The sequence below is a fragment of the Bos taurus genome, chromosome X, assembly GCF_002263795.3.
Source record: "Bos taurus isolate L1 Dominette 01449 registration number 42190680 breed Hereford chromosome X, ARS-UCD2.0, whole genome shotgun sequence".
Lineage (NCBI taxonomy): Eukaryota > Metazoa > Chordata > Mammalia > Artiodactyla > Bovidae > Bos > Bos taurus.
In genome coordinates, this window is record NC_037357.1 from 79743508 (window position 1) to 79757434 (window position 13927).

Genomic DNA, 13927 nt, shown 5'->3' on the forward strand with positions numbered 1-13927 from the left:
AGGGATTGGGGGCAGGAGGAGAAGGGGACGACAGAGGATGAGATGGCTGGATGGCATCACCAATTCGATGGACATGAGTTTGGGTGAACTCTGGAAGTTGGTGATGGACAGGGAGGCCTGGCGTACTGCAATTCATGGGGTCGCAAAGAGTTGGACACGACTGAGCGACTGAACTGAACTGAACTGAATGGTCAGTGGTTTCCTCCACTTTCTTCAGTTTAAGTCTGAATTTGGCAATAAGCAGTTCATGATCTGAGCCACAGTCCACTACTGGTCTTGTTTTTGCTGACTGTATAGAGCTTCTCCATCTTTGGCTGCAAAGGATATAATCAGTCTAATTTTGGTGTTGACCATTTGGTGATGTCCATGTGTAGTCTTCTCTTCCACATCTTAGCTATTGTAAATAGTCCTGCAGTGAACATGAGTTTGCACATATCTTTTCAATTAGTTTTTAAATTTTCTTCAGATAAATACCTAGAAGTAGAATCATATGGTAGTTTTGTTTTTAATTTTTTGAGGAACTTTACTGTTTTCCATAGTGGCTGCACCAATTTACATTTCCGCTGACAGTGCTGAGGCATCCCTTTTCTCCAGATTACTGCCAACACTTCTTATTGCTTGTCTTTTTTTATGATGGCCATTCTAACAGGTGTGAAGTGATATCTCATTGTGGTTTTGATTTGCATTTCTTTGATGATAAATGATGTTGAGCTTCTTTTCTTCGTGTACCTAGTGGTCTTCAGTATGTTTCTTAAGTTTGAGTTTTTACCATTAAGTTGTCTGATTTCTTTATATGTTTTGGATATTAAGCCCTTATCAGATATATGATTTGCAAATATTTTCTTCCATTCTAAACTTTTCTAAATCTGTTATCAGTATTTTGAGCAAGGAATAATGGTTACCTAATCTTAGAAGAATAAAAAAATTTAATATTAGCCTATTAACTGCTTTATGGGAGTAAGGAAGCTAGAGGTTTTTATTTTCATATGTATCATTACTTGAGGCCTCTGAAATATATATGGTATGTTTTCCCTAAAATCTGATCATGAAGGGTTCTAAAGATTCTATGAGCTTTAAAAAATATTTGAGTATATTTGAAAATAATTTGCTTTGTGAAGTGGCTATGTGAATCTATTTTCTGATATTTAACAAAGAATTTAATTTAGAAGATGTATTGTTTATTTTAACAGGTTAAAAATCTGTTTATTGTAGCAGATTAAAAATATTCCAGAAGGTGTTCTTATTAGTATCGTTAAAGCTAGTTAATGCTCAGAAGCAGTGCAAGAAATTAGAGACGTAGGTTATGGAGACCTCTGTTACATGAGTTTGTAAAAACTTCAATTTTGGTAATGTGAAAAGCATCAATTATGGTTATACATCATGTTTTAATTTTAAGGAATTCTATGGCTTAATCAGGTTCAGCCATATGGATTCTGAAGCTCAAGTCTTTTAGAAAATGGTGAAATTATTTGTATAGTATTCAGTAACTGGTTAATGTTGTTGCTAACTGAGCATGTCATTTTTTTTCTCAGAAAGTAGGGTCAAGACTTCAGAGTATGTCTGCCTAATGTTTGAATGTATTAATAAGTATCTCAGTTTTACAGGGCATATATCTTAAGTCTCCCTTCAGAATTTCTACATTTTGTAGTTTTGAAGACATTGTTAATTTCTATTTTATAGTTTTAAAATGACCTATTAATAACAATACTATTTGTGAAGTCAATGCATTTTACTTTGAGAATGAGTAATGATAATTAAGTTATAAACAAGTGAGTCCTAGGAAATAGAAAATGTATTTGAAAATTGTACTCTTCCTTTAGCTAAAATAAACTTTATCTCCAGTTCAGTTTTACCCTAAGGATCATTGAAGTTTCTTCATGCTGTAGGAACAGATTTCAGAATGATTTGCTAGTTTCAGCCAGTGTTGATAGTTCATGTCACTTTTATCATTTGTTATTTCAGAAACTATTGAAAACCTAATTGCGACAGACATTTCACCTACCACACCTGCGGCAATTGATAGACTCTTCATGGATATAGGAAATATCAACAGAGAGTCTATGGCTGAAATACAGGATTCTCAGGTTGGTATAAAAATAATTTCATTTCGATATTTGGCAAAACTAATACAATATTGTAAAGTTTAAAAATAAGATAAAATTAAAAAAAATAACTTTATGATAAGTTTTTATGATTCACTGTTTTAATTAATGTATAAATAAAAAAACAATCTTCATGATTAACATGAAATCTAAATACATAGAAATCAAGCCTAATGGCACATTTAGGGAAAATAGTGTTTTAGAAACCAATGGAAAAATATGTCTCAAATTACTATGTACTATTTAACCTCTCTAGGCTTCACTCTTCTCATATGTTAAAAGGAGAATAATAAAACCCACCTCCCAATGTTGTTATGAATAGTGAACAAAATAACATATTTTAGGTCCTGGGTTGTTGTTGTTCAGTTGCTAAGTCGTGTCTGACTTTATGACTCACGGACTGTACCACACCAGGCTCCCCTGTCCTTCACTATCTCCTGGAGTTTGCTCAGATTCATGTCCTCTGAGTTAGTGATGCTGTCTAACCGTCTCATTCTCTCCTGCCCCCTTCTCCTTTAGCTTTTAGTCTTTCAGGGCCTTTTCTAATGAGTTGGCTCTTTGAATCAGGTGGCCAAAGTACTAGAGCTTCGGCTTCAGCATCATTCCATTCAGGGTTGGTTTCCTTTAGGATTGACTGGTTTGATCTCCTTGCAGGCAAAGGGACTCTCAAGAGTCTTCTCCAGCACCACAGTTTGAAAGCATCAGTTCTTCAGTGCTCAGCGTTCTTTATGGTCCAGCTATCATATCTGTATATGATTACTGGAAAAACCATAGCTTTGACTATACAGACCTTTGTTGGCAAAGTGATGTCTCTGCTTTTAATATGCTGTCGAGATTTGTTATATAGCTTTTATTCCAAGGAGCAAGCATCTTCTAATTTCATGGCTGTGCTCACCATCCGCAGTGATTTTGGAGCCCCTTCTATGTGCCATGAAGTGATGGGATCAGATGCCATGATCTTAGTTTTTTTAATTAAGCCAGCTTTTTCACTTTCCTCTTTCACCCTCATCAAGAGGCTCTTAAGTTCTTCCCTTTCTGCCATTGGGGTGGTGTCATCTGCTTATCTGAGATTTTTGGTATTTCTCCTGGCAATCTTAATTCCATCTTGTGATGAATTCAGCCCTGCATTTTGCATAATGTACTCTGCATGTAATTAACAGGGTGACAATATACAGCCTTGTCATACTCCTTTCTCAGTTTTGAACCAATCAGTTGTTCCATGTCCAGTTGTAATTGTTACTTCTTACCTGCATACAAGTTTCTCATGAGACAGATAAGATGATCTGGTATTCCTGTCTCTTTAATAATTTTCCATAGTTGTGATTAACACAGTCAAAGGCTTTAGCGTAGTCAATGAAGCAGAAGATGTTTTTCTGGAATTCCCTTGCTTTCTGTATGATCCAACGGTTGTTGGCAATTTGATCTCTGGTTCCTCTGCTTTTTCTAAACCCATCTTATACATAGTAGTTAGTCACTTAATAGCAATTCTCTTTTCCTTCCTTTTGCAGTAGAATAAGAAACTACCTAGTAGTGGGGAACTCAGTTGAATATAAGCCTTCGGAGGTAGTGCTTTTTTTGAGGGGAGGGTATTTTTTTTCTAGTGTTTAATTGGAAGTCTGTCACTTAATTTTGAAATTGCCTTGAGGTTCTGAAACGTTTTGATAATGTTTACCTTGGGCAGATCCTTCCATTTAGGTGACTGTACAAATGGAAAGGTGAGAAGAAAGTTTATTGTAAATATCTTTCATATGAAGGGCACAGCAACCCACTCCAGTATTCTTGCCTGGAGAATCCCATGGGCAGAGGAACCTGGTGGGCTACAGTCCATGGGGTCACAAAGAGTCGGACACGACTGAGTGACTAATACCCACACACACACACATATGTAGCTTTATATATGATTCATATGCCATATAATTTACCCAAGTGTACAAGTCAATGATTTTTAGTATTTCACAGAGTTGTATACTCATCACCAAAGTGAACTTCAGAACATTTTCATCACCCCGGAAAGAAACATGCTCTATTTCCTTCTTTCTTCTCCAGCTCTAGACAGCTTCTAATCTACTTTCTGTCCCTATGGATTTGCCTATTCTGGACATATTATATAAATGGAATTATACAGTATGTGGTCTTTTGGGACTGACTGCTTTCACTTGAAAGTGAAAGTCCAAGTCGCTCAGTTGTGTCCAACTCTTTGCGACCCCCAGGCCAGAATACTGGAGTGGGTAACCTCTACTTTCTCCAGGGGATCTTCCCTTAGCATAATGTTTTCAAAGTTCTTTCATGTTGTAGCATGTATCTGTAACTCATTACCTTTTATGGCTGAATAACATTTCATTCTTTGGGTACGTCACATTTTGTATATCCATTCATCTGTTGATGAACATTTGGGCTGTTTATACCTTTTGGCTGCTATAAATAATGTTGCTATGGCACTATTAACAATATCTAGGACATGGAAGCAACCTAGATGTCCACTGACAGATGAATGGATAAGGAAGTTGTGGTACATATTCACAAAGGAATATTGTTGTTGTTCAGTCACTAGGTCATTTCTAACTCTTTGCAACTCCATGGACTGTAGCACACCACCACTCTCTGTTCCTCACTATCTCCCAGAGTTTGCCCAAGTTCATGTCCATTGAATTGGTGATGCTATCCAACTGTCTCATCCTCTGCCACCCTCTTTTGCTTTCAGTCTTTCCCAGCATCAGGGTCCATCAGTAATGGAATATTATTCAGCTATAAAAAGGAATGCATTTGAGTCAGTGCTAATGAGGTAGATCAACCTAGAGCATATTATACAGAGTGAAGTAAGTCAGAAAGAGAAAGACAAATATCATATATTAATGCGTATGTATGGAGTCTAGAAAGATAGTATTGATGATCCTATTTGCAGGGCAGCAAAGGAGATACACTTTGCTGTCTGTGTCTACAGAATAGACTTCTGGACACAGTGAGGGAAGGACAGGGTGGAATGATTTGAGAGAATAGCCTTGAAGCATATACGCTGCTGCTGCTCCTGCTGCTAAGTTGCTTCAGTCGTGTCCGACTCTGTGCGACCCCAGAGATGGCAGCCCACCAGGCTGTCCCGTCCCTGGGATTCTCCAGGCAAGAACACTGGAGTGGGTTGCCATTTCCTTCTCCAATGCATGAAAGTGAAAAGTGAAAGTGAAGTCGCTCAGTCGTGTCCAACTCCCAGCGACCCCATGGACTGCAGCCCACCAGGCTCCTCCATCCATGGGATTTTCCAGGCAAGAGTACTGGAGTGGGTTGCCATTGCCTTCTCCAACGTATATGCTAGTATATGTAAAATAGATAGCCAGTGGGAGTTGGATGTATTACACAGAGAACCCAAAGCTGGTGCTCTGTGATACCTTAGAGGGGTGGGATGGGGAGGGAGGTGGGAGGAGGGTTCTAGAGGGAGGGGACATATATATACCTATGGCCAGTTCATGTTGATGTATGGCAAAAACCATCACAATATTGTTAAGTAATATCCTCTAATTAAAAAAGTATTAATCCAAGTGAAAAAAAGCTCTTGATATTTTAATAAGGATTATATTAAATCTATATATAAATCTGAGGAGAATGAATGTGTTAAAAATAATGCTGCTATGAGCATTCATGTACAGGTTTTACATATTTTAAAACATTTATCTTTTAATTGAAGGATAATTGCTTTACAGAAATTTTGTTGGTTTCTGTCATTTCTTCCAGGTATATACCTAAGAGTGAATTTGCTGGTCATATAGTAACTCTTTTGTTTTTGAGGAACTGCTGGATTGTTTTCCAAAGTGACTGTACCATTTTACATTCCCAACAGCAGTGTATGAGTGACCCAATTTTTCCACATCAGGAGCAAAATTTATTGTTATCTGTCTTTTTGATTATAGCCATCCTAGTGAATGTAAAGTAGTATCTCACTGTGCTTGTTTTATTTTTAATTGTGGTAAAGTATACATAACATAAAATTTACCATCTTAACTATTTTAAAATGTAAAATTCAGTAGTATCAAGTACATTCACATCATTGTGCAACCAACTCCTGAACTCTTTTCATCTTGAAAAACTGAAATTCTATACCTGTTAAACAACTACTTCATTTTCCTTTTCCCCAGACTCTGTCAACCACCATTCTGCTTTCTATCTCCATAAGTTTGACTACTCTTGGTACCTCATATAAGTGGAATCATAACAGTATTTATTGTTTTGTGACTCTAGGGCGTGTGGACTTTAGTAGTTGTGGCATGCAGGCTTAGTTGTCCTGAGAAATGTAGAATCTTCCTGGACCAAGAATTGAACCTATGTCCCCTGTGTTGGCAGGTGGAGTCTTAACCACTGGGCCACCAGGGAGGTCCATGATCACTGTCTTAAATGACTGAATAACATTCCATCTAGTAGATTTATTGTAATTTATCTATATATTTCTTTATTACTGAGTGCTTATATTGTTCTTAATTTTTCACTATTGTAAATAATGATATGAGGAACACTATTAAGTGCAGAGATTATCCCCTCCATATTTTAGATTATTTCAGTAAAACAATTAACTGTGTCAAAAGATAAGAACATTTTTGGCTCTTTTTACATATTGTTAAATTGCTTTCTAAAATATCAAAAAAGGCAACTTCTTTAAGTTGCTTTATTCTGGATGTTAATATTTCCCTCTAAATACCATTTGTTTTTCTGGGAAATTTTGAGTCAAATATTAACTCCATGTGCTTTTGATGAAACATATCAAATAATACTTCATGTGAAAGTCATCATTAGGTCAGTTGTGGGATGGGGATACTATGTGAGAGAGATGGAGGTAAGCATGACAATTAGCTGCAGAATAGTTAGTGAAATGATGGCCATGCCAAATAAATAATCTGTTTAAAGCAGAGCTCATCAGGGAAATTTGAAACCATAGGGGGAAAAAGTGGCACTGGAGAAAATAAACGAATAAACTAAAATACAATTGTGTACCATTATTGTACACAAACTGAGTTTAAATTTTTTTTCCAGTTATTATTCCTTTTAGTCATTTGCTATCAATATGTTTATGATAAGAATGGTAGGTATATAACTTGTATTGTCGTCACTATAGCACACTGGGAGATTTAGGCCAGAGCTATGGTATATTGGTCTCAGGCAGTAGTACCACCCAGGATCAACTATTGCCTCTAGAGATCTCTTGCCAGAAGCCAACTTATTGCAAATTTTATTCTTTTGATGCTATGAGATTGATTCATTTTTTCATCTGGTTGACCTGATAGAAAGATAAACCCCAAAAGAAGCTGCCAAAATCTTTGCTCCCCTTGTTCCTAGAACAGGACATAGTAAAATGAATCTTATTATTTGAATATGTATTCTTTACTTAGCACTTTGGTAGGTAATGTGAGTGCTACATAAATTGAGTAAGGTACGATCTTTGATATCAAGAAGCCTAGTTGGGAAATAAGAGTAACAACAAAAACAAAAGATAAATAATACAAAGTAGCATAATTAATTGTTCAATTATGTGAAACTTAGTGAATACAGGAATTCAAAGAAGAGAAAGATAATGAAGAATGTAGTAGTTGTTGAAAATTGCATGTATGTTCTTGGTGAGGTTGAATTTGAATTTGAATTACATAAAGATAAGGGGAGGAGGTATATCTGGTGAAGCCAACTATGAATTTCTTGTTGTTTAGTCACTAAGTTGTGTCCTCTTTGCAGCCCCATGGACTGCAGCATGCCAGGCTCCCCTGTCCTTCACTATCTCCTGAAGGTTGCTCAAACTCATGTCCAATGAGTCAGTGGTGCCATCTAACCATCTTGTCCTTTGTTGCCCCCTTCTCCTCCTGCCCTCAATCTTTCCCAGCATCAGGGTCTTTTCCAATGAGTTGGCTCTTCACACCAGGTGGCCCAAGTATTGGAGCTTCCGTGTCAGCAACAGTCCTTCCAGTGAATATTCAGGGTTGATTTCCTTTAGGACTGACTGGTTTGTATGAATAAAGGTACACAGATAGGAATGAACAAGTTGTGTTGATAGGACAGTGATATAATTACTCTGATGTTAAGTTTTTGGGAGAAAAAGTAAAAAGACTAGGTTATGGAGGACATGTGCCGGAGTCCAGCTCCAGCAGCCAGGGAATCAGCCTGAAGGGGTGAGCGGTGTCGGTGGACAATGATGTAGCCTCTGACTCAAGGTGCGGGGCTACATGTTTATTTTAAGCTTCAGGTTTTCTTTTATACTTTGACAAAAGCATTAGGTCAGAGGTTTGACATTTTTAGTCCCCCCACCACACCCAGATTTATTGTCTCCAGAAATCATTGTTGCCCTACAAACAGAGTTCCTGCTTCAGCAATTCTCTCAGAATGGCTTTACTATTATCTACTTCCTCTTATGTGTCCTATACTTAACTTGTGATTATGTTGTAACTCATGCTACATTCCTCAGTTTATTTCTTATCTTTCTAAATCCTGTTTGCCTCTAGCATCTTAAGATCACCATCTCCTAAAAAGGCTTCTAGCTATTTATATCTTTAAAATTCCTAATCTCTGTAAGCTATAGTAAAATATGCTAACACTACAACATTCCTTAAACTTTTAGCTTTCAACTATTCTTAATTACTCCTAAACCCAGCAAACTTCTTTTGCCATAAATATTTCCCTCACAAACAGGTCTCAGATAACAATCCTTCCCATGGCCTCAAGCTGCCACCTGTGTGCTCATCCTGGAACATTCTTTGTAAAGATCCTTGAACAAATGTCAGTGGTTACTTTATAGATTATTTTCTGGGCACAACTGCAGAAGTCTTTGTGCTTTCTCATGCTTCTCTCAAAAACAGTAAGCACCTTAACATTCTTACCAGCCAACTGAAGAAAGGAAAGAACAAGTCAGAATCACAAGACCTAACTCCTTCATCCCAGGACTGTGCCTGCGGGATGAGGAGAGGGGGTTGGGGCCATGCCTCCATTTTGTCAGTAATGCCTAATGCTGCTCCCAACAGATGTGTAAATAACCCACAATAGTCACATAAATGTGAAACATGCAAGAAATAAAATATCATTGGAGGCAGACAGTATTTTAACTAAGAAAATGTTTCTGTTGCACAGATTGAAGAAATGGCAGTAAACCTGTGGAACTGGATAATTACCAATAATATAGGTTTGGTGATAAATGAAGAACAGAAAGCTAAAGGTACGTATATATTTAGTAACTCATACTATGAGGAATATTCTTATTGTACATCAGATTGTGTTCCTGTAATTTAAATATTTTTATCAGTTCTTAAATGCATATTTGTTGAAAGAAAATTAAACAAAACAATCCTTAGACTGTAGTTTCTCGAGCAAACCCTGCCTTGGTTTTATCATTTTTCAGAGGTTAGCTTTTTTTCATTGTAATTTAAAAGCTTCATTGAAGAAATAGTCTGGTGGTGAACAAAAAAGATGATTAAAAATGAGGTGGGGAAAATGAGAACTTGAAGAAGTGTCAAAGGACGTGGTTTGTTTCTCTGGAGAAGAGATGATTAGAATCATCTGGATTCTGAAGAACCATCAAATAGTAGGTTCTCTTCTCCATTAAGAAAATAATGAAAAATGTTGCTGTGTGAGGAATTTAGATTGAATAAAAAATCTGTAAAGAATAGTTTCTTTATGAGGTGAGTTGATAAACATTGGACTGAGTTACTGAGGAAAATTATAAAGCAAACAAGAATAACAACAACTAAAAAAAAACCCCAAACCGTATTCATCTGCTTTGGTGTATTAAATGTGATCCACTGTCTGGCAGAGTATGAGCACTTTAGCTAAATGGGCAGGATCTAGTGTGCTGACAGTTACTGATTTCCAACAAGGATAGTGACAGTTAATGCATTTATGGAAAGTATATTGCTTCATTATAAAGATTATGTTGAGGCAACCTGTCAAAAGGTGAATCTCTGGAGTGCTTTGCCTTGCAGAGAAATGAATTTTGTCTGTATGCAACAAATAGAATTTAATACTAAATATTTATCTGTATGAATATAAACCAAACTGTATACAACCTCAGTGTACGTATTGGGTACTTAGTGGTTAGTATAGTCAATAATATACTTACTTATTAGCCCACTCTTCTATTAAGATGTTTAGAGAACAGTTCTATCTCTTTAACTCTCAGATAAATGTTGATATCATTGCTCCTAGAGGGCTTAGATCCTGGAGTTGTGAGGAGGGAAGAGTTGGAAATTCATCTGTGGGAGAAACCTACTGCATAGATGAATTGTGTGATGTTAAAATGGGTTAATTCTAAACTCCTCCCATTCTGCGTATCAAGGGACACTGCTCTGGCTGTTTTTCACTTCTTGCCCAGTAGTGGGGATTTGGTAGATGAAATGGGAGCTGTAGCCCTAGGACCTTTCCTAATGTACTGACTCTGCAGTTCTTAGATATTTGGGTGCTTGTTATGTGTACAGTATTTTTAAGATACAGTGGAATACAGGATGTAGTGCAGGAAGCATCTGGTTTAAAAAAATTTTATTTCCAAAATACATTGATTGGTTGGAAGATATTTTGTCTCAAAAACAAATTCAATGTGCCTGGATTATGTTATGTGATCAAAAAAGTCATTCAAGATTTATGCACTATAATTTTGTATTCTTGGGAAGGATTATGGAACAATGGACAGAAATGGGAAAGCGAGAAGTAGAGGAATGACTTGTAAACTTTAGTTTTAGACCTGTTGTATTTGAGGTGACAGTAAAGTTAGAGATGTGAGACTGGAGCTTGTGTGAAAGGTTGGGCTGCCTATAGATTTGATAGTTATTCACATGGAGGTGATTGTTGAAGCCACACAAGTTGTTGAATTCTCGGAGGGAGAAAAGAAAGAACAGTGGTTCTTAAATATTTGTATAAATGAGAGTCCCTTGTGGAGCCTTTTTCAAATACAGATGCCGAGGCCCCATCATTGGAGGTTTTGATTTTGGGGTTTAGGAGGAATTCTGGGCATGTCTATAATTTGAAAAAATTTCTTAGGAATTTTCATGCACAGCAAATTTTAAGAACCAATGGTGTTGAGAGAATAGAGTAGTGAGATTTTAACCTTAATTCTTCCAGTTAAGTAAAAGAAGTAAAAGAGCAAGGATAGGAGACATAAAAGGAATAGTCAAAATATTCTAGAGGAGACTCACTATCCACTTCAGTTCAGTCACTCAGTTGTGTCTGACTCTTTGCGACCCCATGGACTGAGCATACCAGGCTTCCCTGTCCATCATCAACTCCCAGGACTCACTCATACTCATATTCATTAAGTCAATGATGCCATCCAACCATCTCATCCTCTGTTGTCCTCTTCTCCTCCCACCTTCAGTCTTGCCCAGCATCATGGTCTTTTCCAATGAGTCAATTCTTCACATCAGGTGGCCAAAGTATTGGAGCTCCAGCTTTAGCATCAGTCCTTCCAATGAATATTCAGGACTGATTTCCTTTAAGACTGACTGTTTTGATCTCCTTGCAGTCCAAGGGACTCTCAAGAGTCTTCTCCAACACCGCAGTTCAAAAGCATTGATTCTTTGGTGCTTAGCTTTCTTTATAGTCCAACACTCACATCCATACATGACTCCTGGAAAAACTATAGCTTTGACTAGATGGACATTTGTCAGCAAAATAATACCTCTGCCTTTTAATACGCTGTCTAGGTTTGTCATAGGTTTTTTTCCAAGGAGCAAGTGTCTTTTGATTTCATGGCTGCAGTCACCATCTGCAGTGATTTTGGAGCCCAAGAAAATAAAGTCTGTCCCTGTTTCCATTGTTTCTCCATCTGTTTGCCATGGAGTGATGGGACTGGATGCCATGATCTTAGTTTTTTGAATGTTGAGTTTTAAGCGAGCTTTTTCACTCTCCTCTTTCACTTTCATCAAGAGGCTCTTTAGTTCCTCTTCACTTTCTGCCATAAGGGTGGTGTCATCTGCGTATCTGAGGTTATTGATATTTCTCTCAGCAGTCTTGATTCCAGCTTGTGCTTCATCCAGCCCGGCATTTCACATGATGGACTCTGCATAAAAGTTAAATAAGCACACCCACTTATTGAGTACATACTCCTTTATAGGGTTGTCAAACCATGTTATGGCAGGCAGTAGGTAAAAGGGACAAGGTAAGACTCCAGAATGAAAATACAAGGCACATTATTCTTGAAGATTTAGAAAGGAATGGATTAAAGCTAAATAAACAGGACAAATAAAGAATTCACAAGTGCCAGCAGATGCAAATCTATGTTTTGTGTAAAGTTAGAGATGTGAGAAAAAATCTTTGTTTTGTGTAGTCTGTCAACAAGCACCCAACCAGGATATTTATAGTATAGAGGGCCAAGAACAGGCTGATGAAAAGATGAGGATAGAACAACAACATCAAAGAAAACATCTTTATACTGAAATAGTGTTCTGTCTTAGCCTCAGCTGCCTTTGGTCATAAGGCTTAATGGTGATAGTTATACACACCTGGATCAAGAACGTAGGCCTGGAGCAAAGTTCTTAGACTAAGACAGTTCCCACAGAGGGACACTGCTTCATGCTGAACTAGGATAGAGTGAGGTGAAGGAAGTGGTATTTTTCAAAAAGGTTATGATCATTGGGAAATGTTGCTGTGAAGTCAGGGAAGCTGATCTTTGTGAGTGCAGCTTTAGTAAAATGATAATGAAGCCTAACAGATGGCAGGACATTAGGGAAAAGAGGGAGCAGTAATAAAATTGAGATAGTGGGTCATTCAGATCATGAAATTTTGAGACTTTTCCTGGTGGTCCTTGTTAAGAACTACCTTGCAATGCAGGGGACACGGGTTTGATCCCTGATCTGGGAACTAAGATCCCACAAGCCTGCACCACAACTAGAGAGACCACATGCCTTAACCAGAAGACCCTAAGTGCTGCAATTAAGACCTGATGCAGCCAAATAATTAAAAAAAAAAAGTTGGGCAATGAGAGGAAGAGGTGAAATGGGATGGAAGCTTGAAGCACAGTGGGGTTAGTTGAATTTTTTCAAAGAAGGGAAATAGATATATTTGAAGGTAGTGGGGAAGGAATAGAGAGATCAGGGTCATTGAGAATACTGAAAAATTAGTAAACTTTGGAAAAAAAAACATTTTCAAAACTGGAAATGCAAGACAAAGTAAATATATGTTTAGAAATTATTTTACTGTAAGTTTTTTTCCAGAAACAAATTAAATTTGTTGAGGGAATGAATAAATTTTCCTTTTTGTGATGGTTAATAAAAATTTGATTACTTCAATTACCCTGTAATTTAAGCTGGGCAAATCACTTTTTATTGGAATATTAATTAAAATGATATTAACATAGAATGGCTGCAGAGTTTTGAAAATATCAAGGCAATTAGTTCAGTTATATGTGGAGTTATCTTTAAAAATCTGGGTATGTTTTATGATGAAAGAAACCACACAAAAAGGTTACAGTTATTCAAGCTTTTCTATTTTCAGGGTAAATTAACTGTACAACGAAGATATCTGTATTTTCTAAGTTATGCTTCAAGAACTTTACCTCATCTGAAGAAAATAATGTATTTAGGAAGTTTCACATTTTAGGAGAATAATCTTAAAATATTCTGATATTCAGAAATTTTGTCAGATGTTGAATAGCTTTAGATTCCAATTCTACTTAGAATTTTCCTGCTGGCATGGTGCATACAAGAGCATCATATGAGTCTTTGGGATTTAAGACCTGTAGAAATTAAAATTTGAAAATATCTGTTTGACTTAAGCAAATTATTCATTTGGTAATTTTCAGGTCATCTACTTTTGGTAATTGATTTTTTAAAAAGGCCTTTAAAAGTCCTATTTTTAACAACAAATATGATTTTACTTCA

The 13927-nt window shown here is 36.8% G+C and overlaps 1 protein-coding gene across 2 annotated transcripts in view; it reads left to right on the plus strand.

Moving 5' to 3' along the window:
• Positions 1-13927, plus strand: part of TEX11 (testis expressed 11) — a 203971-nt gene that overhangs the window by 15822 nt on the left and 174222 nt on the right. For both annotated transcript variants that reach the window (XM_002700044.5, XM_024988612.1), the window contains exons 3-4: positions 1963-2084; positions 9192-9276. In XM_002700044.5, the coding sequence (XP_002700090.2) occupies positions 1963-2084; positions 9192-9276 (207 nt within the window). The remainder of the gene's footprint in view (positions 1-1962; positions 2085-9191; positions 9277-13927) is intronic.